The 27,981-nt window shown below is 39.0% G+C and overlaps 1 protein-coding gene across 3 annotated transcripts in view; it reads right to left on the bottom strand.

Moving 5' to 3' along the window:
- PPP1R9A (protein phosphatase 1 regulatory subunit 9A) overlaps window positions 1–27,981 on the bottom strand; it is a 153,520-nt gene that overhangs the window by 1,229 nt on the left and 124,310 nt on the right. The window contains exons 7-18 of one of the 3 annotated variants that reach the window (XM_059818344.1): window positions 25,724–25,777; window positions 23,090–23,319; window positions 21,587–21,683; window positions 21,281–21,452; window positions 14,606–14,763; window positions 13,745–14,045; window positions 9,507–9,594; window positions 9,326–9,403; window positions 6,026–6,224; window positions 3,310–3,429; window positions 1,374–1,397; window positions 6–188 (exon numbers count right to left, since the gene is read on the bottom strand). In XM_059818344.1, coding sequence (XP_059674327.1) covers window positions 6–188; window positions 1,374–1,397; window positions 3,310–3,429; window positions 6,026–6,224; window positions 9,326–9,403; window positions 9,507–9,594; window positions 13,745–14,045; window positions 14,606–14,763; window positions 21,281–21,452; window positions 21,587–21,683; window positions 23,090–23,319; window positions 25,724–25,777 — 1,704 coding nt within the window. The remainder of the gene's footprint in view (window positions 1–5; window positions 189–1,373; window positions 1,398–3,309; window positions 3,430–6,025; window positions 6,225–9,325; window positions 9,404–9,506; window positions 9,595–13,744; window positions 14,046–14,605; window positions 14,764–21,280; window positions 21,453–21,586; window positions 21,684–23,089; window positions 23,320–25,723; window positions 25,778–27,981) is intronic. The other 2 variants (XM_059818346.1, XM_059818345.1) reach the window with 2 other exon arrangements.

Raw genomic sequence — 27,981 nt, 5'->3', positions numbered from 1 at the left:
ATTACCTTGAGCTTACTCCCATCCAGCTGAAGGAGATGCTCCCCATTAATGTTTTGGGTACTGAATTCAGAAACATACTGTTCAAGGTTCAGGCTCATTAACCAGTGGGAAACCTGCTGCACACTCCACTCATGAACAGCACGGCTCTGACATTGACTGTGCTTAGGAGACTGTCCGTCGTCAAGGATCTGTGACAAAAACATGCTCCATTATTATTAAAAGGGTAACACGGACAAGTAACAACATTTTTCTGTACAAAACACCAGCATCAGAGCAGAGGTATCTGTACTATCTTTACACTACAATAACAATTTCACACTGCTACATTACATCTTTATCTAACCAGACATCTAAGAATTGGTACAAGGTACCCAAAAAGTCTTCTACCTATAAACAGAAGAAAAAGGAACTGGCATTCCTTTTAACCCAAACAGGACTGAAATGGCCAGATGGCACAATTCAAAACAGGTATGCTCCCATTTTCTCGCAAGATTTTTATCCTTCAAAATAGAACGTTTCTAAAGGATGCAACGGATTCTGCATTCCACTTCCTGGGCTCATTTACAGATCTTTATGTGTTTAAGCTATAAAACAAAAAATTCAGGAGAAAAAAACCCTCAGAAAACCACTCTAAAGTTCAAAGTGATGACATCAAACAGCCAGTGGGACTGATACTATCTATGGAAGACTATGAGATGACACAGAGGAGCAGTAAAGGAACACACAGAAATCCCATAGCCCTGGTCCTGCTCTCATCACGTTGCGGTGCTGTAGAGGAGAGCACAAACACAGCACCAGGAGGGGCAGGTGGGGTCTCAGCTGCTGGAGCAGCCCCCCGTCCCTGCTCTGCCACTTTATTCCACCCAGGGGTATGCCAGTGGGCCTTGAAACAAAAGCTACTCTGTCCCAGCCGTGGTCGGCAAAGCAGCTGCTACAGGCTGCAGCAGCTGTCTGCTGTTGGAGCAGCTTTTACACTGGGTTAGATGATGCTGGGAGCTCTCAGCTTCTGGCTGTCCAGTTCTCAGGGCTGGGGAAAAGACGGTTTAAGCACTATCTTTTCCTTCTCCTAGCGCCAGCAGGAGCTCAGGGTAGCTGATGCTTGGCCTGGTGGATTTGCTCTGACACCAACCCTCCTCCCCCTTCCAGCATACTGCAAAAACTGCAATTTGCTATGGCCCTGAAAACTCTTCTAGCAGAAAGGAGAGGGGAACTCAAGACAAGGAGAGAGGAGCCAGTGACATCTGCGTGTTCTGCTCAAACAAGGGGGTTTGCCACACAACACCGTAAAACAAGATATGTGAATCTGCAAATGAGATGGTAAGTTGCCACGCGATGGTCACACGATTCACCACAACAGCACACTAGTATCTCACCTCATCATCAATCATATCCAGGCTCTGAGTGAGGGAGCAACAAAGAAATGGGAAAGAAAAGCATTATAGAAACAAAATACAGAACATGTAACAGCATGTAAAAGTTCAGGCAAGGGCAGCACCAAGATTTGCAAACAGATACGGCTACTGAAAACTAAAGAGATCTCTTTAAAAAAAATTATTTCCAGAAGCAGAGAGGTTATGTTGAAAGCTCAGCACACACATGATTTGGCAGCTAAACCTGAGACTGTGTCAATGAAATCCCCTTGGAGTTCCCAGTCTTGACACCCTAGAACCAGTGGGAACCTTCGTGATGGCTCCAATTGCAAGAGCAAAAGCTCTTAAATTAGAGGAGAACAACCTGCAAGAACTGGGTTCCCTCCCCACCTTTTCATTTTTTCCATCTCCTTCAAATAATCATGTCAGATCTGCCAGAGAAGATTGAGCAAAGGAGTGCTTGCAGCAATACGCTATGAAAGGCTGAAGAGCAACGCTGGCCTAATCCCCTGCTAGGGTGGTTGTGGAGGTTTCCACTGCAGCTCTTGCTGAACAGGCTGCCTGATCTGGAGGCTGCAATTTGGCACACAGCAGAGGATGGAGAAAACACACTCATTTTTAAAGACCTGTTCAGGCTTGATATTTAGAAGTGATAAAGTAGAGAGCTGAACAAGCAAAATGAAAGCATTTTCAAGCTTTTAATTCAATACCACTGGGAACAGGGCAGTGATTCTGTGATTCTGTGATTCTCACAATAAAATACATAAGGTGAATGAAACATGGTAAGAGAATTAAATGTATTATCAAGATAGTATTAATGTTAAATAAAGTGTAAATGATGACTTTGTTGTTCTCAGTAATTCAGAGAATATACAGACCTGTCTGCACTCTCCTATGATTCTTATGAATTTTTGCCCTTTATTACCTGCAGTAAGTAACCTCTAAAGAATGGCTGGATTTGTAGACTTGCATTGTGGCAAATGGGGTTGTACAGAACAGCTCTCATTCTTTAAACCCATGCAAAGCATGCCGGCAGTAATAGAACAAACCTAACTATCACAAAAAAAATTAGACATGGATACTTCAAGTTCCTCCTCTCTAGAAAAAAAACTCTAGCTCAAACCCCACATGAAAAATGTGAAGTTCTTATGGAGTGTTTGTGAAAGAACAAAGGCACAGGTTTCCCAAGTCCACAGGACAGGTTGTCAGCTACTGTCAAATGGTGCAACTTCACTGACAACTGAGTTACAAAACTAGTATCTTAAGAAAAGTATTTTCAATATATTATATTCAGCTCAATTATGTCACCAATTTACAGGGTTAGGAATGCTTTTTCAGATTATCTTTGTTCAAAAAACTCTGCTTTGAAGTACCTGAATTCAAATCCACTGTGCAAAGCAAGCACAAAGAATGCAAAGTGGATTAACACATCTACGTTCTAATCAATATACTTATATTCAGGTACAGTAACACGCAATTACTGCATGTACAGGTCATTATTATTTTAATGTACCTGGTTAAAATTAGTCTAGGTGAAGGTGCCTTAAATCGCAACTATATTTACCAAACCATACTGCATGTTTATTATCTCAAAATTGTCTCAATTCTATCTAATTTAGTAAATATATACACATCTATCTCTCTGTGGGTCCATATGTACATATTTAGAATGTAGGAAAAATGTATTGAAATGTGTGAGGATATAGCACCTCTTAGGAAAGCAACCGCATTCTACTTTTCTATGATAATACCGTAAGACCTTTAATTCAAGTCATTACTATATGAACAAGAAAAATAATAATCGAGAAATCATGATTAATTTTCTTCTCCCATTCTACTGCTTTAAAATATCCCTTTATTATTTGAATAATTATCAAGCAAAATGAAATGGGAGAAAGCAAACAACTATTTCCCACCTTAAACGATTTCATCAGCATACCTCATCTGATGACAGTGCTAAGGAGTGTGAGAAACCTGGGGTTTTAGGTTCTGCTCCTAAACCACTCAAATCAGCTGAACTTGTGCTGCTGGGACTGAAATCATCGTTGAACGTGAAATTCTGTGGAGAAAAAGGTGAGTTAGAATGAACAAACAATATCATACGTGCATCTGAAAGGGAAATGTGCTTTCTGTCTTCCAGGTTGGCATAGTTCAGGAGTGATTTCCATCTTTTACCAAACCAGTTACAATACACATGAGGAAGCCTGATTTTTAGTGTTGATAATATTTATAGAATACACAGTATTTTTACCACTGTGTACTTCAAGAGACACCTTGGCCAGCTTAATGCCTCAATGAATACCAAAGGGGTCTGAAAGCAATTTCCAGACTTCCTCTTAATATGTTGGCTCTCGTCCTGGAGTTAAATTACTGCTTCCGTGGGCTAATCACTAGCATTTTACTGTCCTCCAAATATTTAGGACAAGCGTAGCACAGGCAGTAGCACAAAGAAAAGGACAGAGGATTAATTAGTAGAGAGAAGTGAAAACTGCTATTGAAAGAGCAAGGAGAATATCCTGTGAATTCACTTCTGAGTCCCAAACAATCTCCTAGAAAAGTGAAAGGATCCTCCCTCTTTGCCTATACCTTTAGAAAAAAGAGATCTTTCTATATTGAATGCTATTAACTGAACTAATAACCATAAAACAAACCCTGTTTTTTCTTAACAATGCATCAACAAACATCACACCTTAGAGCAAAGAATAGCAAAAGTGTGCACATATTTTCCAGGAATACAGCAAAATTACCATCAGAAGACAAAAATTAACAAGTATTTCACATTAGAGTGAGAACCATAAAAAAACAAAATCCATAAAAAATTAAGGACACCATGATATTCTATTTAACTTGAATATGCAGCTGATGATACAGAGACCTCTAATCTCTACTCTAACATCTAAATGAATATGAAATTCAATTCACCTTTGACATTAAATTTAAAAAAACAGATCCAAACATCAAAACTGAAAACAACACTAAAAAGTTATCCTTTTATCCCCCCCACAAGATATTTGGCCTGTCTTTCCTGAAAAAAAGAAGTCTTCCAAAAATATCAAGTATTGGTCCTCTTAGTTTTGCTGGAAGCCCAACTAAATATTGGTGTCATGCTGTGCTTTAAAAACCTGAATAGCAGTAGAGAAACTATTAATTTAAGAGCTTGCAAACTTAACAGAAAACAGAAAAATGTTTTTGTGATCAGTTTTCTCACACCTACATTTAGAATTCCTGTTCTGCTTTTCCCAACTCTTTATAGAGGAGAAGAAAATCTGAGCAGCTTCCTTAATATGCAAACTTTAGCCCCCACAGTGTTCTTAGGCCAGGAGTTCAACAGCTCTACCTCCTGTTGTGTGAAGAACATCTTCGTCTTTTTTAACTACTCTGATTTTTCTTTCACGTCTATTTTGCGCAAGCTTCAGCCTTACGATGAATGTAAGTCTTTAGAATTTAATTTTCTATAGGACAAACACAAGATAGCCAAGGCCTGCTAATAATTATGATAGCAGGACAACCCCCTGCCTCAAACTTCAACCTAATACTAACTGTAAAAGGGGGTGCTTTTTTCTCCATTTGAAAATTATTTTTAGACAATGTTTGTTTCAAAGCTCAAATGGGATTTACATGTCTAATCCTCATCTTTCTTTTCCAAAAGAAACTGGGTAACCAATTAGTTTCTCTTTAATCTTCACTGATTTCATCTGTGGTCTTCTCTATCAATCTGATTTGGACTGGTCAGCCTTGTGTTCCTCTCCCTACCACTTAACACAAGCACAGCTATGACCTTGCATAGCTTGCTGCACAGCAGAAGTAAGGTATCACCAGCTTTTGGCACCAAAACAGTAAGAAATGCCTGTGGAAACTGCCATTATGTACATGCATGTGTTTGTAGAAGATAGAGAAATTAGATTTCTGATTCACATTCCTGTACATAAAGTTGAGAACCGTATCTGTTTCTTTTTACCAGACCAATATAAAAAGTCAACTGCTACATGTTATAAGAAGATACAGGCAGAGAAGTATTTTCCAGAAGTGAAAATAAACATGAAAAAGCTAAGTATATTTCTATAACTAAGGGTTATTTAAGGAGTTATCATGCTGAAACATTCATGCACGTAGAAAGGAATCACAAAGATGTATTAAATTGCAATAGTTCATATTTACAGTTCAAGCATCTTCATACAGAGAATTAAATCCAACATCCAGCATGCATGACAAACGGATTTCATTATTGGGGGGAAAAAAGGCAGATGGCTGACGGCATACAGCATTTCTTCACTTGCAAACACCTCATTTGAACATGGGTAGGTATTCCAACAATCAGTCCTGAAGAATGCAGAAAATATCTATAATTGAGTACACAAATCTAGCATTTGTTCAGTGGATCCAAATGCTAATTTCCACTGGCACCACTTGCTTTTGTTACGGTACAGCACACCACAGTTAGTTTACTAAATTAATGTACATTAAGACAGAGTAAGAAGGTAGAATGTGGAATGGTACAATGACAGAGATGTTCTGTTCGGATGAGCTTTTACCGTACAATGAACACCATGCACTGTTTATTGTAGTAGTCACATATTGGCCTGTTCTTTTTCCAGAAACATGAAGCCAATTATGCCACTCAACACAGTGGGAATAAGGTAGTTTTTATTTTCTACCTTTGACCCTTTTTTAGCTGGACTTATATTTTCAGAGGAAGGTTCAGTTGAGCTGGTAGGTGATGGCAGGTTGCTAGAAGAATTGGATCCCTTGCTACTCTCTCCGTACCATGTGAATGGTACACAGTGTGGGAGAGAGGAGGATCGCTCTGCTAAAGATTTAGTGTTTGCTGATGTCTGCAGCATCTCTCTTGCAGTCCTGTTTAAGAGGAAGGAGCAGGAATATGTGTTAGATTATAAAAAAAGAGAAACCAAAATGCTACAGAGGCAGTTAATTGTAAAAAGAGTGACATACCCTGTAACCGTGACTAAAGAACTGAGTGGCACACAGCTGGTAGGAGCATGCCTGAAATCTCTCTTTCAGCAAGAAAAGAAAAAAGTGGGTTCTTTTGATTCTTTTTCTAACTCAAGCTCTCTTAGACAACATCCACCCAGCAAACGGAGACAGACACCAGCTGAAAATGCCTGTACTCCCGCCGTTTCGATGTGAACCAGCTCCAGTCAAGAAGCCGCATGTTGTGTTGGTGCATTTTTGAGTCCCAGTGGTACCTCAGCATGATTAAACAGATTAGACTCAGCACCGACCCAAGCGGGCTCTGGTTCCCAGAGAAGGTCTGGCTTGGATTTCGAGCACAGGCAGAATGAATCAGGTGTGCCTGTATCCATCTATGGAGATGTGCCTTTGTTACAACAGCTAAATACTAACAGAGTATTATTATTTTGATTTTAACGTTATTAAATATTAAATTATTAACATAGAAGAATGAAAGAAACACCTATGTGATATTATCAGCTTCTTTCTTTGTAGTAACAAAGATTGCCATGGATAATGCAATCAAGGCAAAGGTAACAGTTATAAAATAAAATGCATAAATTATTCACTAAATATATCATGCCAACAGCACAGTATGTAAATTAAAAATAACTATGCAAAGTGTCTGCCTCAAAGAACTTATGCATATGTCATATTCTCATATTATTTATGTCAACATATATATTTCTGTTTCATAGCATTAAATTTCTACTGCTCTTAGCAGCCACCAGTAAATTGCACATATGTAAATCTCCCCTCAACTTCTACCTTCTGGACATTAACATAATCACTAGAGCTTTGTATATTGTGAAGCCTCTTTTCTGTATGGATGAAACAGGTTGTCAAAGGGCCCCTACCCATGGAAGCAGAAGAATCCTCCCTCCCTTTAGCTACATAAAGAAAGGTAGATGTATCTGACCCAGTCCTGTACTCCTCCCTCATCCTCTAATCTTGCTTGACAGTTGAAAGCAAAACCAAATGATGTTGCCCAAATCACCTAGCTTCAGACAGGGGAATATATGCTTACTTCAATGGGGAACTCTTTACATATGTAACATTAATGGTAGTCTTAGGAAATTATTCAGGATTTTATTTACACATCCTGAGTGCTATTTTTTGGCAATGGCAAAATAATGCATGCAACATCCCCCTGACAGAGTGATTAATTCTACATCAATCAGTTGCTGTAATGGACATAAGTATAACAGGATGCTGTCTTTTGATCATCATCTTCCTTCTTTCAAAGAGCTTATACAGCTTTGGACTGTAGAGAAAACATCCTCACATTTCTTCTGAGGCAAATTCTTTGGAGTTAGTAACAAAGGAGGTGACACAGGTGTTTAAAAAGTTAAACTGAAATAGTAACATTCCAGTTTACATAGGCCATTGAGAATTACAAATGCTTATGCATTTTGACTTTGAAGGCAGTATTAAACTTTGCTTTTAGTAATTGTACCCAAACTCAGAAATATTAACAAACAATATAAATAACTGATTTAGCAAATGGTCTAATAAGCAACTAATCTCTCTATGCTGAGACCTGCTTTCTCAAAGGAAGATACCTATGGGATCTCACAAACATCTGTAACATACTATGTTGGTATAAGGAACATAGGAAGTTCTTAGAAACAAGTACACATTCACTTCCCGCCCCTGTGGCTTGGTATTTAAATGCTACATGATGTTTAATACCCTGCTAAGGGCACTAACTGCCTTACAGCTACACAGAGGTCCAGAGAACTTGATTTAACAAATCTCTCCGTGTCACTAGGGAAATCCAGCAGTGAGTCTCACTAACTCCAGCTCACGCTGCAAGCAGATACACCAGCGGAACCAACTGGAACAGGTTTTCCGACACCAGCGCAGAGGCAACGACTGCTGCCTAAGATCACTGAAGATCCTCCCAGAGATTTGCAAGATACAAATGTATGCTGAGACAGAACATTGCACTTCAGTACAGTGTGCCCAAGGGAGTAAGTCAGAAGTCTAAGGTTTCTTTAGCTTTTCTGATTTTACGGAGCTACACAATATACTTGTGACTGGGTCTCCATGTATTAGACTGTCAGCAAAACTCCACAAATGGCTACAGACTAGTTTTCCACCACAATGATTTTCTGAGTAGCATTCAAAGTTTGCTTTCTTCCGATAGCTCTTTTATCATGTAGGTTTTCTTTTGCATTGTTTTATTTGCAAAGAGTTTTTGAGTTGCTATGTCCTTTCTAGACTTTTGGAACGTATTAAGTTTGCTTAGCACTCCTGACATTAACTTGTCTTTCGTACCGGGAACCAGGCATCACTCCCTGTAGCTGTGGCCTTGTCAGACTCATCAGTATATGACAAGAGACCTTCAGTAAAAATCTACACTAGCTTTTGCACAGAAGATTGCTTCCTGCCATTTTGAACATTCATTTATTTATTCAGAGTCTGGATGCTGGTGATGTGGTCTCATCAGATCTCACAAGGAATTCACAATTCCTCCCCTGAGAGTTTGGTGATGTGACAAATGCAGTCAGCATTTTTCCTATCTATTTTCAACTTATGATGTTCATCTTCAGAAACAAACCCTTGTGAAAGCATTCCTGATGTGGGTGCCACGAAGCTGCAGTGAACAGCTGCTGCCCATCCTTACTCTGGGGGCTTTTTAAAAAAAAATATGCAGAATTGTGTCAAGATTTCTGGTTCATGGGTATTATTAACTGACTGTGTGTGCATCTTGTAGGCCAGCTCTGACAGCCTATTTCTGCAAATCCCATTACTGGATGCAACAGTAGTAGTGATGCCACGATATTATAAGCCTCCAAGTATTTTTAGATTATATGTTAGTCTTCCGTTAGTTAAGAAACATAGGCTCAGAAGGTTATCTCAAAGATTAACACTTATTTATATGAAGTCAGTGAGACTGTTAACATTCCCATCTGCTAGGATGATTAGTTTTTTCTGATGTTTCTGGAATATAATTTCTAGCAGCCTCAATCTTTTACCCATACCTACTGCCATAGGTCACCCTAATAGCTTCTTTCTCTTTCCGCTTCTTGCCCTTGTTTGAACTCCTTCTCAAGGGAGCCCTACAAGAATATTAGAAAACATCAGGAAGCATCTTTGAAATTTTACTTTCAATCCTTTTAATGAAAAAAAAAAGAAAAGTATTTTAAATAACAAAATGCTTACCCAAGATCTGCAAGTTTTCGCTTTAGTTTTTCTGTATGCCCTATAGTAGGGCTAGTTGTTCTTGCTGCCTGAGCACATGTGGCACCATCTAGGATACATTTGTACATGGAAGAATGTACATTATTATTTTTAATTGCTACTGATATCTATTCCACTTTCTATCCAGAACAGTTTGTATATCTTTTCATAATTAGATATGCATACATGTACATGTGTGTGAGTACACAGTTTAATTAGGTGAATTCTTCTTATCTTTAAGAAGATGGTGTGAAGAGGAATAAAAATAAATAAATACTTTCAGAATTTGAAAATACACACGAAGAAATCTTCTTTTAATTGAAGAAAATGAAAAGTTAACTTTGGTTGAGTTTTAACGAATATGTAGTAAGTCAAACAACACAAAAGATTTACAGGTAAACATTACAGTGAATCCATTTTTAAACTCTTAAAAAAAGCTTAAGTTTCCTTTTACAGAATTAATTTGGTATGTATGCTTTAATTCCAAAATGAGTCCTGAAATACTTTCTTGAACTTTGGAGCCAAGGGTACCTTTTATGATGGACATGCTAGGTAACAGTTATCTGTTTAGCTTGAACACTTTGTTAAAATAAACACTTAACTTGAAATCCAGCCATTCTGAATTAAAAAAAGAATTAAAAGTAGCTTAGTTAATAAATTTGCCCTGAGACATCTACCATTTTTTGATCTCTTCTACAAACACTGTTAAAGCCTAAAGAGGAAACAGCCTGCAGTACCTATAAGCCAAAACAATGAATCTGAGTCTGCAAAACATCCTGTGAAATCTATATGGAAGCTAAAAGAAAACACACACCAGTTGAAAAATTCAGACACAGTTTCTGTGATTCTTAAACATAAAGAGTGTCCCCAAACACTCTAGAGGAAGCAAATGAAGGTCAGTCATTCATGTCACTTGCGGTTTGGTGACTTTTACAATGTGACCTCAGATGTACAGTGACTTTTAACTGAAAGCACTGCTGGGTTTGTGGATTTCTCCTACTGTAGCTGACAAATTAAGCCCTCAGAAATAACCCAAAATACCATAGCACTATCACAGGACAGTCAACTATGTGTAAAGAACTTTGTACATTGCTTTGTGGATAATATTTGGCCAAGTTTTCATTCAAGTAAAAAATTCACTGTGCAACTGGTTCATAAATCCTGGCAAAAGCAGGAAAATAAGCCTCTTGCAATACCCACACTCTAAAACTCATACTACTTCCACCATCACAAGTCCTTATGTTAAAAAACACATTCAAGAACAACTGACAAGCAACCTCATGCCAAAAAAGCAAACAAAAAAAAAAGCAGTGTGAAGAACAACAAAAGCAAGGTGAAGTCTCCTGAGAAGAAATCCATTCCCCAGGGAGACCAAGGAGAATTTAAGGCAATGCACACTTTGTGTCAACCCTACACTGTGCATACTCCTCTCCTGTCTCCTCTTACAGTTCCTCTTTCATCTTTAATGCATACTTCTCATTTAACCACTGTCAAAATTGCCACTTTCAAGAATAAAAGTCGTAACGTTTATTTTCACACTAGCTATCCACAGACAAGTGGGGCTTGGGGGCCAGGGGCGGTGGGGTTTTTTGTGAAACTTCTTAATGAAAGCAAATCAAACTATAAGGTACACTGCTTTCGTGGTGGGCAAATAATGAAACCATTTAGTAGCTGGAGGTGTTGGTGCTGTAGTAGAAGAAATAATCCAGAGAGCTCAGCAGGGACACATAGCAGCTACCTGGTATGGGAAATTTCTGTTCGGGCTCTTGTATCACTATGCTCCCACTCATATGCAGCTTGGCCCAGCCAGGGCCCTCTGAATAATGACAATTTGCTGGGGAAAACATTCATGCTGGCAATGGCATACAGTGAAAGATGGATGGGCTAGGTCCCAAAACCAGCTTCACTGGCAGAGTGGATTTGAATCTACAGGGTCTTGCACACATGGAGGTATACAGTGCTTGGCACATGGTAGTGGCCACAAACCAGGGCTGCAGGTGCCCTGCCTGGGCAGAGGGGACTTTGACCACCCTGGATAGCTGCATCTTCCCTGACTCCTTCTAGTTCTTCAGAGAGGGTGAGGGAGCGCCAGTTCTTTGGAATAAATGACACAGAAGCTGCTTAATCCATCACTTTCAGCCTGAAGGAGCTTGTGTAAGTAATCTGTGGCTGATGGATGTGAAAGGAGACTAGACCTAACTTTCTTCCCCAAGGTCACAAAACAGTTGCGGCCAGCCTCACTTCAGCAGAGTACTGCCCATGGGGGTCACCTTGGCTGCCTTGTCAAAGGATGCTGTTGCACAAAACAGGCAGAACTGAAGAAAATAAATTAATCATACACATACATGAAAAAGTTGTGCTTAAAAGACAAACAAGCAAAATTCCCCATCATTTTGCCATGAAACTGATCTCATGCCACTTCAGCTCTTCCCACAACACTGCAGGATCTCATAAAATAAAAAAAGACAAGTGTGAGCTTGCTAACGCTCACTTTTGCTAATGAGAGATTAATCAATGGACACACACGTGTCCACAGATGTGCTATCTTTCCATCTGTAAAAAAACCCTACCTGAACACACAGAACACATACAATGGCCTTTTTTTATTTTCTGACCTGTAAGAGTTTGACAGCCAAATTAATAATCAACTAAAATAGTATCGCTACAACACTTGTTGCCAAAAAACTGCTTTAGGATATTTCTTTTTTGTAGGACTTACTAAATGCAAATTTTCCATTTGAAACTAAATTGCTCTGGTTTAATTTTCGGGTACTCATCAGAATCTGGAGACACCTGAAAGCACTGGTTGTTAATACTTAACGGTCACAGTGGGGAAAGCACGACACCAGCATTTAGACAGAGATTATTTTTCAAACCTAAATTGGAAAGACCAGCACAGTGGGTGGAATGTAAAACCCTATTCCTCACACTACAAGCCTAGTCTCCACTAGATTTTTATCAAGATATTTTTCATACATCAGTTGGAAATGCAGGATTTATGACTTCACTGAGGTACCAATCATACACTGAAGCTGAAGTGAGTTTGGAAAGTCACATTCTTATGTTCACACCCTTATTTTTACTTGCAAAACTCAAATATTGAATTTAACTTTGATTGACTAACAATTATACAATTAGAAACTATACAGTTAGACTAGCAATTTGAGAACCCATGTAAAAATGCTAGCATATATTAACCTATCCTAAATTCAACAAAACTTCATTAATCTGTCTTTTAGGAATCTGTGTGAAAGCCCTGTATGAAGATGAAGAAAAAACAGGTTGCAAATCAGCGGCAAGCCGTTTCAGACACACAGACAAACAAAAATCCTCAACAAATTGTTCTTTTCAGTTAATTTAAGTAAGCCAAAGTCTGTTATGAATCTATCCAGACCTATTCCCACAGTCCTCACTTACAAACAATTTTTATCACGTATTTTATCTTATGTGACAGTCAGAGAATGCAAGGTGCATAGCTAAGAATGCTGAAGTTGTGTAAAACGCTCATTTTGACTTCACAAGGAATCGGAAAAGGAGGGCTCAGTATTCTGTGCCATATCATATTGTCAATGCATTTAATAAACTGGTATCTGAGACATGTACCTGAGCTAGATGTGATTGCATCATGTTTTATCCAGCTTACATTTAAAGAATCTGAATTAAATAAATAACAATGCGGCCAACCTTCCCAACCAATTAATTGATTTTTCTGTAAATGAAGAGTCTCCAGACACTAACCTCTTGTTTCATCTAGACTATGCTGCCTCTCAGCAATTAAAAGCTACAATCTGTTATTCTTCCTTTACACTCCTTTCCCCGCCCTCCAAAAAAAGCATCTAGCAGTGCCAAAAACATATAATTCCAGTAAGTACACTGTGTTAAGCATGTTTCTAATACAGAAATGTCCCAAGGTCCAATAATTTTGTTTTTTTAAAACAAAATACAAGATTTTCTTAAAGGCAACTTCCCTCTAGCTTTTTCAGTAAGTTCTAAGAAAGAAAAAAAAGAAGAAAGGAAGCAGTTCCTGATCTCATTTTAAATTTTGCCCTTTCTTATACCATCATACAAGGTCATCTGTAATTTTTTGACTTCCAGGTAGACAAAAGAAGTTGTGAGATGATGGCCTTCTAGTTGCTAAGGTCCTACTACACAACAAAGGTTCATAGAGTAGTTGTAAGTGAGCAAAATGATGCATCGATTTATTGAAAAAATAGTAATACCTTTATCCTGTAAAATATTCCTGCCAGCTGGGTGATGCAAAGGAGATGCTTCAGAGCTGTGCCCAGATTTTGAAGGAGAGGAAAGCGGAGTGTCTCCCCAAGCACGCAGGGAAAGGACACCTCCTTTGTGGTGCTGTTCTTCTTCTTGGTTTTCAGTTAGGTTGTCAAGTGAGATTGCTGCACTGCTAGCCACAGGGGAGAGGGAGGAAGCACCAGAATCTGATGCTGGTGAGGATGCTCTCATGCATAAGGGCAGTGGTGATTTTGAAATGTGCATGGGACTACTGTAACTGTTTGACAGCTGTTGGTATAAGAGATTATAAAGTAGGTTATACCATTTAGTAACCAATCAGAGCAAGGTTTACTTTGAACATGCAAGTCTTTTATTCATTATTTAGACTTCTATTTGTGTGAAACGCTTTAGCAATTCATGCCGTTACCTTTTGATACCACACACAGTGTTGTTTATTGGTATTTGCTTTCAGACGGAAGTCAGAATAGGACAAAACAATGTGTGAATATCGTATCAAATGTGTTAACAAATTAACTAATGGAGAAATGCACAATTCAAGTTCCTTTCACCTCCTGCATAAACGAAAAGACCCACTCTGCATTATAAAGCACACATAAATCAGAAAGCCCAGGATTCCTGTTAAACACAACAAAACAAAAAGCCCAGGTGTGCTGACTCAAAGGAGACCGTCTTGCACATCAATCAAGGACATTCATAGCATACTGGCTGTGGAGGAATAAATACTGCCTGTGCTACAATGAAAGGACAAAGACAGAGGATGAAATGACTTACAGGGGCAATCTAGCACTCCATAGGAAGCCTGAAAGAGAGGGTAGAGTCCTTCTCACCTTTCGTTCAAGGCTGTCCTCTCCATCAGTTGAACTGATGCTATCATACAGCCTTGTTCTAGAAGGCCTCTGCCGCTTATTCTTCACTGAAAGCTGAGCTCGAGTCCTCAGAGCTTTGGAGTCCAGTCTCTCCGTTTCTGGCACTGCTTCATTGAAATCTGTATGGAAACATGATTTGAAGCTATTGAACAGAAGAATCTTTCATTACTTTTTCCTAAGACAGGACCCGCAATCGCGAGTACATACACTTTGTATGTTTTACTTGTACCTGTATCTTCATAACTGTTAAAGTACACATGCAAAAAAAAAGATTATTTGCATAAGCCACTGAGTTTATCTATACCCATCCAATAAGTGCATAGCAAAGAATCAACTGCAAACATTTAAAAATTCAATAAATGATTCCCACTGTTATGTGAAGGACCACACAAAACCAGCTGTACTAGCCCAGAAAGCAGGTCCACTTAGAGTCCCGCAGAGGGACTTGCATGTACTTGGCCTGCAGAGTTCTTCTCCATCAGGGCATAAAGCAAAGGAATCCTCATGTCACTGCTCTTTGACAGACATTTCCCAGCATCTGGATGAATATACCAATTTAGACCCAGGGGACCAGTTCATTTATCCCCAATCCTGCCCTTTTAAGCCACTTGAGGAGGAGGAACTGGACTGCCATTTTTTCCTACAGCTGCCCCACTAAGCATTTCCCTTATAACTTCACCAGTTTTGCAGGCTGCTCATTGAATTACAGAAGAAATATCTAGAGCAGTCCTCAGGCTGCTCTACATTTTATCATAATCAGAATGGCTTACAAATTTAAAGAACACGACTTGTTCTCTCCCGCACTGAATGTTCCCCAAAATAACCTCGTACAACATGTGCAAATCATAAGCAAGCAATGTCTGCAGTCAGTAGTGCACAGAGAGTGATACAGGTAGTATCCAAATAATCAGATAACCATTTGTGATTGGATTGCTTTACAGGCAGCCTTTCACAGGATTATGAAACAACTGTTAAACTCATTCCTTTGGACCTACAGTGAAACGGGTTGCTTATTCTATCACACTACCACTCTCTCAGGAGGGTACAGCAGAGAGGAATCCCAATCCTCCTCTGGATTCTGAGGTCATCTGTTATTCAAAGTTCTATGTGACAATACAAATCAGGTGCCCCAATTGTTCATCCCTGTCCTTCTGCAAGTAAAAGCATCTTCTTATTAGCACCTGCCAGTCTCATTTGTCACTTCCTCCCTTGCCGCACCGTCCTCAGAACCATGATCTCCCTTGTAGATTCTTCTCTCGTTTTTAAAATTTACGTAAACTCAGGTAAACCTAAGTAAAACATCTCTGTCAGCACCAACCATTGTGGTCCCTCCTATGAACAGACTGATATGAGTGACCTAACACAAATATAGCCTTGCCTCACTTGCACTTGGATCACATCAGAAGACGCTCCACCAAGCCCCTTTCCTTAAGCAAGAGTCTTTCCTTAAGCAACGGCCTCAAGTTGTGCCAGGGGAGGATCAGGCTGGATATTAGGAAAAATTTCTTTACTGAGAGAGTGGTGAAGCATTGGAACAGGCTGCCCAGGGAGGTGGTGGAGTCACCATCACTGAAGGTGTTCAAGGAACGTGTGGACGTGGCATTGTGGGACATGGTTTAGAGGGGATGGTGGTGTTGGGTTGATGGTTGGACTTGATGATCTTACAGGTCTTTTCCAACCTTAGTGATTCTGTGATTCTATATGACTTCCCTCTACAAATAGAGCTAGTATAACTGCACTTTTCTTAGCTATCAATCACCCACTCAAATGAAATCTGAATATTTCAGCAAATGTAACATTTTACCAAGCTGCAGTAAGACAAAAGACATTTTAAAAGGTGTTTTCGCATTTTACACCAGACAAGGAATAGATTATTTATGGTTTTCACTCTTTTTTTTGCAAACCTCATAGTACAAATCAAACCAGAATCTGTTAGATTTATTTACTTGTCTAAGTACTGCATTCATAACACACTAATTAATTAGAAGCTGATCTTACAGACATTTTTGCTTTAAACAAATATAGCCTCACTGAAGCCAATGACGAAACTCTAACCAACTTGAGCAACGCTGAAATTTTTCTCATTGCCTTCCACAGCATCCTGACCTTCAGTCTCAGAGAACATGATTTCACCAAGGGCAGAAGCGACTCAGTTACTTACCACCATCACCAAAATGGAGAGCTCTTGCTCTTCCTCCTGCTGTCACAAACCCCTGGCTCTGAGTTCCCCATGATTTGGCCTGCAGCTTACTGATTCAAAGGACTGACCCAGAAGAAACTATCCAATTTTAGACTGACATTCCAACCTGTTCCGCTCTTGGCCAGTTTTCTGTTGTTTCAGTCAATCAGTGTGTGAACAGAAGTGTATAAGCGCTGGAACAGGGCAATGGAACCAGGTGGCTGGACAAAGGCAGGGATGGCGTGTGGTCTCCCATTTCAACCGTAATGGGCTGTTAGTTCAGCTCAAACTGTCTCTTGAAATCAGAGCCACAGGTTGAGTTAGTATGCCAGTAAATAACTGAGGGCTAAGATTCATTCAAACTCATTTTTATTTCTGCAGATTTACATTGTCTTAAAGCACTGCAAAGACTTCCAGTACCATGTGTTGCTTTTCTTCCTTGTGTAAGAGTTAAAGTCTACATCCAGATGACACTACAGAATCATTAGCATTGTCTGACTTGTAATTATGCTTCTGCCATAAGTGCTTGATAGGATAACTGCACGTTGCCATGACTTGAACTGCTTATATTTGTTCTTTCAGGTGTACACACTTCCATACATCCCTTCCTCTCACTGCTGAAATTATGCAAACTATCAACACAGCACTGCAAATGGTTATTCACAGAAGTGGTCATATTGGCCTTGTTAAAGCAAAATACCATCTGGGCCTGGAGCTTACTGCTCCCTCCACCCCAGAGCTGGGCTGCTCACACTCAGTGGCAGCTCTCTGGTAGGCACCTAACCATGGTTCAGCCTGCTGCAAAAAAACAGTTCACACAGCATCAGCAGGGGCTTCCCTCTTTCCACATCACAGCTGCATTTAAGCTGGGCTCTCATCCTCAGGTCATGTGGATCTGGACCCGAGCCACAACCCATGGACAGCCTTCCTGGCTTGCCCTTAGACCTACCTCACCACCATAAACTTGCCCAGGCTCCCAGCTGACCCCCGTTTCCATCACTGGACCTGCCCTGCTTGCCATGCTTGGATGCAGCGGGACTGGGCTGCTCTCGGGTGGTCTCTGCCCCAGCCACATGTGCTGTCACTCTCAGTCCCAGCTCCCTCTTCCGCAGAGAGCCGCCAACCCTCGCTGCTCCCCGGCAGAAACACACACCCCACGTGTTTGTCCAGGAATCTCCCAACCCACTGGGGAGCCTGATGAATATCTCACATAAAAATCATAACAGGTTTTATTTTGCTCTCAAAGATGATGTAATCAGACTTTCTTTCAGCAGGCGTTGAACCACTTGACTCCAACAGGCTTCCATCTGAATTAGTTCAGTACCACTGTGGAGCATGAAAGAGTTTGCCTGTCCTCCCACTGTTTTTCCATTACACAGGCTGATAGATTTCAAAATTTCCTTCTATGAAATGATGCATCCCTGGGCATCTCAAGGGACCCAGAAAATATAGCTACCAAAGCAGCTTGAACAGGCATCTGTACAGGGATGAGCAAATACTGTCAAAGTCGGCATCAGCACTGAACTGTTTAGATTTCAAACCACTGACTCCTTCCAGTAAATAGTTTGATCCTCTACTGCAGACACAGCTCATGACCACTAAACCAGAAACCTACAATGCACTTTATCTATTTTTCTCGACTCTCAGAATAAGTCATAGATTTGTAAAAGAAACACAGTCCTCAGGCGTCTAGTATTCCTCAGAAAAGCAAAGGAAGAACTCTGTGGGCCATAATGGTTTTGATTTTCTCTAACTTCCACTAATGTTACTGGCAGCCCCTCAAACTCAGTATGAGGTTATGTTACAGCCTGAGGAGTCATACAGTCTGGCATGATGCTAAACACGGCCGGAGCACCTGCAGTTGCAGGGACAGCTATGCTCGTATGTACATGACCGTCCAGTTGCATCCATTAGTCCTTCCCAAATCTATTGCCATGCAAGAATGTAATAAACACCTCAGATCACACTGAAGCAAAAACCATACTTAGCATCATTTTAATTAAAATATATATTTTTACATAACCTGATATTTTGAGGGAAGACAGACCTGCAAACTTCAGAATAAAAATTACAGGATGTGGCTGCGTACACGCAGTCCCACCCCACAAACCTAACGCTGAGGCTTGAGAACAAGCATGTGTTATATTCATCAAATAAAATCCAGAAAAGAGACAGGAGCACTTCCATGTATGTCACAGAGACAGTGTGCACAATATACTGCACCCAGAGCAACTCTGCTCACCCTCCAAAGACATCGTGGACATCTCCCCCGCCCTTTATAGCTCCTCTGCAAACATCCACGGGGTGATTAGTAAATACACTAATTAAATTATTAGTGTTTAGTATTACCAGACAATAGCAAGTCCTTTTCTTAAAAGGTTTACCCAAGGATGATATGGAGACACAGGCTCTTTCCCTGCAGAGTAAGTATCACTACATTATTGCCTGAGACAGACTTCAGAGACTTTGATACAGAATTTACTGGCAAAGGTATCTGGATGTCAAAGAGTGCTGCCGCATGTTTAGGGATCTCTTTATTTTAAACAAATATTTCTTTTGTTAAAAACACAAATTCAGCCTGGAATCTAAGGCCTAACTATACTTTTTCTGCTTTCAAAAGGTCACTGTTTTTCCTAGCAAATAATTTGTGTTTGCATTCAGGTGGTTAAACTTGGGCATTTAAATTCACAGATCGTCTACTCCAACTCTCAGAAATACTGAACACTGGTAACACTTCTCCAGGGGAACGTTTTTGCAATGAAACACGGCAGCTCTTGGAAAATGAAAATTTTCATGCAAATATATCAATTGAAAAATATAATTTGAAAATACTGTCACACAGACTTTTAATGCTTTACAAAGAATTTTCAAATTTTTAGAAAGAATTTTACAAAGGATTTTTTTTTGCAGGTACAAATTCCTGGATTTCAGCTCTTGAGCCATGAATGTGTGTTGACACTGTTACAACAGTAAGCATAAACACGATTTTTGTGAGTCAGGTAAAGAAAACACACTTTCCTCTCCTGATGCAAAGTACTGAAAGGGTTCCTGTTAACAGCATTGCTAAGTATTAAATATTTTGTAACACTTACTGAGTCTCTATGGCACAAATACAGACTTTCTTGTCATCCTGAGTGCTCTTCTGAACTTCAGAGATTTCAGAATAATAAACACTTGCCAGAAAGAAACAGCTCTGTCAAGATTTGTGGAAACCAATTCCACAAGGTCTGCAGATCACCCAAATACCATTTCAGCAGGACTAGTTCTTTTTTATAGACACACTTTGTTAAAAATGTAATTCATATCGATTTGTTTGTAGAGTAGTATTCAATTTGAGTCCACACATGAAATAACTGCTAAAATACCAATTTTTATAAAACGTCTCTGAGTTTGCTAGAAATTAATTTATTTGGGAATGTAATGCATTTTTTTCCCACCAGAGGAATAAATAATATTATAGTTTATTTAAAATGAAAATCTATATAGGAACAGAGTCTGCTGTTCCCTTGTCAGAATCCCAACACCTCCGACACCCGATTTCACCTATGATACTAAATACACAGTAAGTATTGCTCCTGCACCAAACAATTTTGTTCCAAGGCTCATGACCTAAAATTGGCTTTAATTCTGCGCATACTTCAACAGTGAGGAGTCACTTGCAATTACAGAACTTCAACTAAAGCTGTGGAAGTTATCTGTATATTTTCACTGGCACAGCCTGAAAAGTGGGAATTATCTTTTCTATGCAAAACAAGTAAAGGTTACAGTCACCCTGCTGACAGCATCTATCCAGATCTCAGTGTTGCCACAAATTGGTTTAGCTCTTTGGTAATGCAGAACAAAGTCTTACAAGTCTTATGTTGTAAATCAGGCTGTGCTATAGCTGAATAAGTTTTTTAATTAATGTGCTAGTAAAGAATTTGTATTTTATTCACAAAAGCCTCCATCCTGAGAAATGGTGAGTGCCACCTACATGGTTCCTTTTGATATTTGTACCAAGGTGGGATCAGAACCTGCAGAGATCCATTCAAAATGGCAGATTTAATATTGTTTTTCTCATTCTGGTAACTTTGTTCTTGTTTGATCTTTGGTGGTTGGGTAATTAAGAACAGATTTAGGAACACAGGAGAAAACACAATTTTCTCCTACTTTACTAACATAACAGAAGCATTGAATTAAACCTAAATGTTGATGGCATCCCACTGATAGCTTTAAGAAATCAATACTGATCTGCTTTATTAGCACTTAGTCACATCCATTTCTTTAAGAATAGACACTGTACAGCTATTCTGGGACTCTATATTGGCATTATTTGGTATAACCCAGATGTCATTAGATATGGAACTTCAGAAAAATAACAATATTTCTGCATTATTAATTGTTTCTTTTAAAACCTAAATGATAACCATGCTATTTACATACATATTAATAGGAGTTATGGTTTGGTTCAAACAAACCTTGACTTAAGCCATCCAGGCAGGACACTTGCTTAATATCTAGATTTTCCACTGGATCTCCTCTAGAAACTTCTGCAAAGGATGTCTGCCTTTCAAAAATGTTGTTGTTATTGTTCACCTGGCTCCCATTTTGCTTCATTAGCCTGAAAACTTCTGCTTCCAAGTCTCGTATCTGAAAGAAATACAACAGTGTTACTCATAACACACACACACCCCCCCATACACACCCCTATAAGATACGGGGTTTTTCCAGCATATCAGACAGAATTGTCTCTTTCTTCAAATATGAGAGTAAATACTACTCACACGAGCTTGTAAGCCTTGAACCTCTGCAAGGTGTGCTTTCTCCAAATCTTCTATTTTCTTTCGTTCAGCTTCCTGGCGTTTGATAAAGTCAAGTTCTCTTAGGGAAAAAAAAGATGTATTTGCTGTCATCAAAGCAATCAGATTCAAACAGAAAATAAAATGTTCTGATATATCTTAAGCTATGCATCAGAAAAATCTGTCCTTAACAAATATTTTATTACTAACCTAGGAAGAAGTATGAAAATGCAATTAGGACAAAACACTAAACAATTACGTAGTCTAAGTGAATATGCTAGGTGAAGATATAAAAATGGTAAGAAGAATTTATAAAAAAAATAAAAATCTGAGTTGTTCTAATTGATAATTAGAACAGTTAAATCAAACTAATTTTTTCATAATCTGTATTTACAATGAAAACAATGTTAGCTTAGTTTACGCTGTGTTCTCTTGTAGGAAATGGAGCAAAATCTCTGTTTTATTAGAGCATGACCACACTCCTTCACAGAAAGGACATACTTAAGTTTCCAGGTACAAATCTAATTTTCTAGCAAGCTATAAGAAAATCTGTTAGGTGATTTTAGGAGTCAGAGATAGTTACAAACAACTGACTAGGTCTTTTACTAATATAAAGCAGAATAACAACAGAAAAGCTATCCAAGCCCATTCTAGCTGTTTTCCCTATTTCTTTTTATTTTGAAAACCTAAGACATTTGTGATAGAAAACACACAAGATGCCAGCTGGTTCTGGAACAGTCACGAAATTCCATGACGGGTAATGACATTTTGACTATCTAAAACCCTTTTTAATGGGAGAGGATATTCAATTCTGCACTCCCAGTTGTCACTTGACGTTGCTGTATGTTTTTGAGTTTTCTTCTTTAAATGAGTATACTTCAGCAGAAAATGAGAAAGTTGCTGCAAAAAAAGAAATTTGGGGGAATGGAAGCTGTTATAGAAATGTGAGATGTTATTATTCTTGCCTAGCCATCAGGGAGAGGGGACCACATGAAACAGAGGGGACCAGTTAGCTCAACTCAACTCAAACATTCTTGGCATCTATGAGAAGAAGAAAAAATGTAAAATGTAATAAAACAATTTTCTTTTTGATGTTACATTAGTACAATGCAGGAGTAAATCCAGCTGACACAATACCCATATAAATTGCTGCAAATCTTGCTAATCAAATGCTTCAGCTTTACTATGATTACTCTTGGTTGTTTGCCATCAGATTGCGTTATCTAGTAATTCTGAAACATTCCAACCTGGAATACTACAGACTAAGTCTTTATTTAGTTATAGTATTATTTTTCAACAATACTCAACTAATACTTGAATACTACTAACATTTAATAAAGAGCCCATGTTTTTCATGGGAAAAAAAAGTGAAAAATAATGTTTACCTTACAGGTGGTTTAACAGTGGGTTTCATATTTCAAAATATATCACATACATGTTTCCTATCAGGCCAATAAGTCATTTGCTGAGCCTGGCATCGATGCTTACTTTTGCTGAAAATCCTTGATTAATTTCTTTGCCTTGTTATATTTCTTCTCCAGAGCCTGATACTGGCTTTGCGTCTCCTTGAGGTGCTCATTCACCGTATGACAGAGGGTTTGTGCCTCAATCCAGTAACTCTCTAATTTCATCATCCTTTCCTTATTTTCCTCAATGTTCTGCTGGAGCTGCGTCTTCTCCAATTCCCACCTCACCTTCTCATTCTCAGCAGCCTGCAGCTGAACAAAAGAGTGGAGATGCCAGTCAGTAAAAAGTGCAAAATGCAGCCTAATCGTTTAGGATGAATTCAAACAACATGAATAGTGAAAAACAGTGAATTAATAGCTATAAAAGTAATATGCTAACAGTGAAAAGAGCATTCAAAGACAAAGAACACAGGCCAATACATACATTATTCTTCCTCATAAAACGAAGTAGAACCTTTGCTCTGTGCAGCCAGTGCAGGCTCTGTGCTTCTCTGGGATATACCAACATGCTTTAAAAATGTCAATAGTGGAGTATTCACGCAAACTGCAGGGTTAATCAGTCAGAACTGGTGATGCATTTTGCTCTATGCCTCTGGCTCAGGTGTTAGAAAGCATTCATACACTTTCATAAAATGAGAAATTTCTTATTTTGGGGGGAATATGATTTCCAGGTTCTATATTTGATTCAACAACAATTTAGAAAACAATAGGAAAAACCCCAATTGCATCTAATCTAACTATCTTCTTTTTTACCCAAATTAGAAAATCTATTGAATTCTTACATGTCTGTTTTCATGTCATAATCTTGCTTAATCTAGAAAGCCAAACAGAAAAGGCTGGAACATAATTCAAAATTTAACATCGGGTCATAACCTAGAATTTTTTTCATTTAAGCAAGCATAGAGTTTTGCATCCAATACTGAAACTATGCCAGAACTATTACAAGGACAAAGAGAACCTGTTATAAATATATTACTCTTGTTTTCTTTAAACTTGCTTACCGATTTGTAAGGAGCTAATATGAAAAGAAAAATACGCCCTCTCTGTTGAAGATTTCAGGTGCTAATTCTGCCAAACACATCACCACTGCTTATCTCTATGACCAGTGCCGTTCTACTGTGAGTTCCACTATTTGGCACCAGTGAAGTCCAATTACTTTTCCCAAGTGACCTTAGAGAAGTCCAAATTTTACTGCTAGGTTTATAATAAACCTTAGTTCCTTTGCTAGTTTTTTTGTTAGATTTTTTTTGTGTTAGGCTTCTCACTTCCCACCTGAAGCTACTTGCAGGTTTGAATGTTTGATGCCGGCTAAGGGTAGGGTTGTTCAGCAGCTTGTACATTTTAGCTCCTGGAATTTACGGAAAACAAAAAATGCCTTAACATCCTTGTTTACTTATCAAGACTGTTTAATTTGCTCTAGGCAGTTCTGCTAGCATCAAGGATGACGCATACAAAAAGAAAATAACTTCTCTGCAGTTTTATTAGTAATATACCTAAACTAGCCACATTTTCTTCGGCTCTATTCAAAACACTAGGTAAAGAACTCAAACACAAAAAGGCACATTGACCCTAATCTTGGAAATGGATTTGCACAGATGAATGTTTACACCCACGCATCATTGCCATGAGGTCAATGGGGCTCGGCACAATCCCAAAGGATTGACTGGGTGGCTCTGATTGTTAGATTGGAACTGGAAAGCAGAGGAAGAAAAGATTTCTGACTTTCTGAACTGAAACAGTACAAGAGAAATTGTCCTTACAGAAAATAGTTGCACTCTGAATTTTTTTTAACAATAATTTATGCAGATTTGATATTCACTATGCAAAATACACGGTGACTGCAAATAGTTGCTAGAAAGAAATAATAACCTAAAATCTTTTTCTGAAGTACAATTTTCTCTTTGTCTTCTTTTTATTTCCTTTATAACGTACTCAAGTTCAAAGAGAAGGATGTCATTATAAAACGTAGTATTACTTAACAACTGAATTATCAGTTGACTTCCCATAAAGGTTATCCTAGTACAAAAAATACAATTTCTTTTTATTGCTATAGCAAATTCAATCTAACAAATAGCAAATGATTGTGAGATAATGTTTTCTGTTAAACTGGTAAGCTTTTTCCCTTCTAGAGTATCTTCTAAAAAGAACAGCAGCAATACAAAACAGCTCCTTTTCTTCTGTATATAAAAAAGTAATTTTTATTAAATACCTTTAAATAAATGAGTTTTTTTACAAAAAATGTCAAAAAAAAGGAACTAACATAAACAGGATACTTTAACATCACTGGTAAATAAAAACCCTACTAACTTAGACTTGAATATTCAATCCAAATATAATTTAAAAACCTGAGAAAATGCATTAGAATTGTAAAACTAGAAATCTGCCATTTAGTCATTATGACACCCCTTAAAATGTATGTTTAATTGAAGCTACACAAGTTGGCAGTTTCTCTGAATAGCAGCACTTAAGATTTTACTTGAAACTTTGAATAGAGAATATACACCAAGGTAAGATGCAGCTGAGACACTGTGCTTCTTAATCAGCCTTTAATAAGGACATTGACTTCTCCACCCACATAAAGATACATGTCTTCAGATCTGATTTTGCATGAGAGACAAAAAAAATCAGCATGTATTAACCATATATTGATTCTTACCTTCGTCTTCAGCTTCTGAATTTCAGCTTCTGTAACTGCATGTTTGATTTGCAACTAAAATTGAAAATATAAAATAAACAAGTGAAGTCACAGAGAGTACTCCCATATTTTTAAAGCCTGTGCTGCAAGTTGAATACCTTATTACACAGCAGAAGGCCTTGAAGAGTGCTGCACTGCAGTAGATTGTAAATTAAAATGTCTAGCTTGCAAAATGACTCAGTCTGAGCAACCTAATTAAAGATAGGATGCCGTCTAACCACTCATCATTTCAAATCAGAACATCCAATCTGTTTAGCAAAACCAAATGTCTTACGCTTAAAAAAAATAGATGTTATCCTGCTGGGCTTAGCTCTCCTCTGATGTGAACGTGAAATACGTCTCAGTGCTGTCAGTAAGTCCCACTGCATTGATTGAAGCAGGCATGTTACAAAAAAGCAAATATGTTACAAATATGGAAATAAGTGATTTAACAACTCAAGAAGTCAGGAAAACCCTGAGGGAAGATTCCACACGTTTTCTACATGCAAGAAAAAAGGTAAACTGATGCTATCCTTCTCCACCATTAGCTGGAGTTATTCTGCTCAAGCTAGCTAATCTCAGTTACATGGGGAAACTGTAAAAAACAGGAAACAGCATTCAAGCACACAAAATGATTGCAAGTAGATTAACAGCCCAGGCAGTGTGCTAAAGGTTGTAGTTACATTACCAAGCAGCGAGCCACAGTAACAGTGGATCTGTACACTGAAAGGGTTGGTGCTGAGGACCTGGCATCCACCTGCACGCTTTCCAGGGGGGGATTTCTTTCGGAGTAACCTACATTAGTCTGATCCTGTGGAGTGACTTCTCCTTAGCTCTTCGAGCGTACTAGGCAATGTCCTGAAACATCTTTAGTTTCACCCGAAAGGTCTGCTGTTTGCAGGCTCCAAGAACAGTCTCAAGTACAAACTGAACCACAGCTTCAACAGCATATCCCTAATCCAAATGGAAACAATCACGGACATGCACCCAATACTGGTCTGCACCTGAAACTCTGCTGCTTTGTTATTTAAAGCAGGAAGCACAGACAAACTTTTGACAGGCCCCAAACCCTTAAAGCTAAAGCACTGTTTAATCAGTGACTTGTGTGAGTTGGGTTGAGGGCAAGGGCAAAAACTGAATTACAGCCTCAGCTGGCACTTTAGTGGAAACAAAGCCTTCGTCCATTATTTATGAATACCAGGAACAGTTATGGGAAAGCATGTTTTACATGGGGGTTAATTCTCTTACAAGACTAACAGGAGCCTTTGGGAACAGTTTATGTTGAGCTAATGGAGTACATGAGGGAGTTGTACTGAACCAGAAATTACCATCTCTGGTGAAGCAATGGCTACATTCTTGAAGACCAGGCTGTTAGTAAAAGAATGTACAAATAATTCAAATGAGAAGTTCTTCTGGAGGAGAGGAGTAATTTTCAAAATAACAGGAGCTGTCACAGAGCTGATTGGTACAAGTATCTTTGAGAAAGGCCAAGCTACTTTTGAAATTCCCTTTTCATGGGGCCTCTTGTGGCGGCATTTCTTGTGGCGGCATAGGAAATGCACGCTCTGAGACACAGTTTGGTTTGCAAATCAGCCTCAACCATCTAGTGAATAGACCTCATCCTTTCTGGGGGAGAGTTACCGAATTTATGCTGGAAGGAATAAAGGAGGCACTGATGCAACCAGTCCCACCTGAGGAACAGTTTAGGAATCCTCTTTCCACTGCTCATTTCTTGGTTGCTGTCTCCAGAGGAGACTGTAAGCACGTCTCATCCCCAGGATCATCTGTTACTTACACTTACTTTCTGACTTTGCACTGGAAAGTGTAACAAATATTCAAGTGCTCAGTGAAAACAGATATGATTTCATTTCAAATGAAACCGGTCACCGACTGTAACAGCTTGCAGAAACATGTAAAATGTGGAGGCACACTAGCAGGTGGAACATGCATGGGGCCAGAACAAACCTGCCCCGAGCACACAGCTAACCCCTGGATCACACGGGGCTCCTGAGGAAGGGCCACATGAGAGCAGGGCTACTGGTCCAGGATGGAGAGATGCCAGTGCAGCTGGAACAGGGCACTCAGCAGCCCTGGAGCTGGTGTTAACGGCAAGAAGTGGCCAGTGGTGCTACTCCACTCAATACACCAGGAACTGAGAAGGATATACCTTTTTGTAATTATACATAGTAGAGGAAAGTAAGGAGATACTTTAATTAGCATTTGCAAGAGGTTACTTGCAA

The sequence above is a fragment of the Gavia stellata genome, chromosome 6 (assembly GCF_030936135.1).
Source record: "Gavia stellata isolate bGavSte3 chromosome 6, bGavSte3.hap2, whole genome shotgun sequence".
In the NCBI taxonomy this organism is placed as follows: domain Eukaryota; kingdom Metazoa; phylum Chordata; class Aves; order Gaviiformes; family Gaviidae; genus Gavia; species Gavia stellata.
Note: the sequence above shows the minus strand (reverse complement) of the source record. Positions and strands in the feature narration are given on the sequence as shown.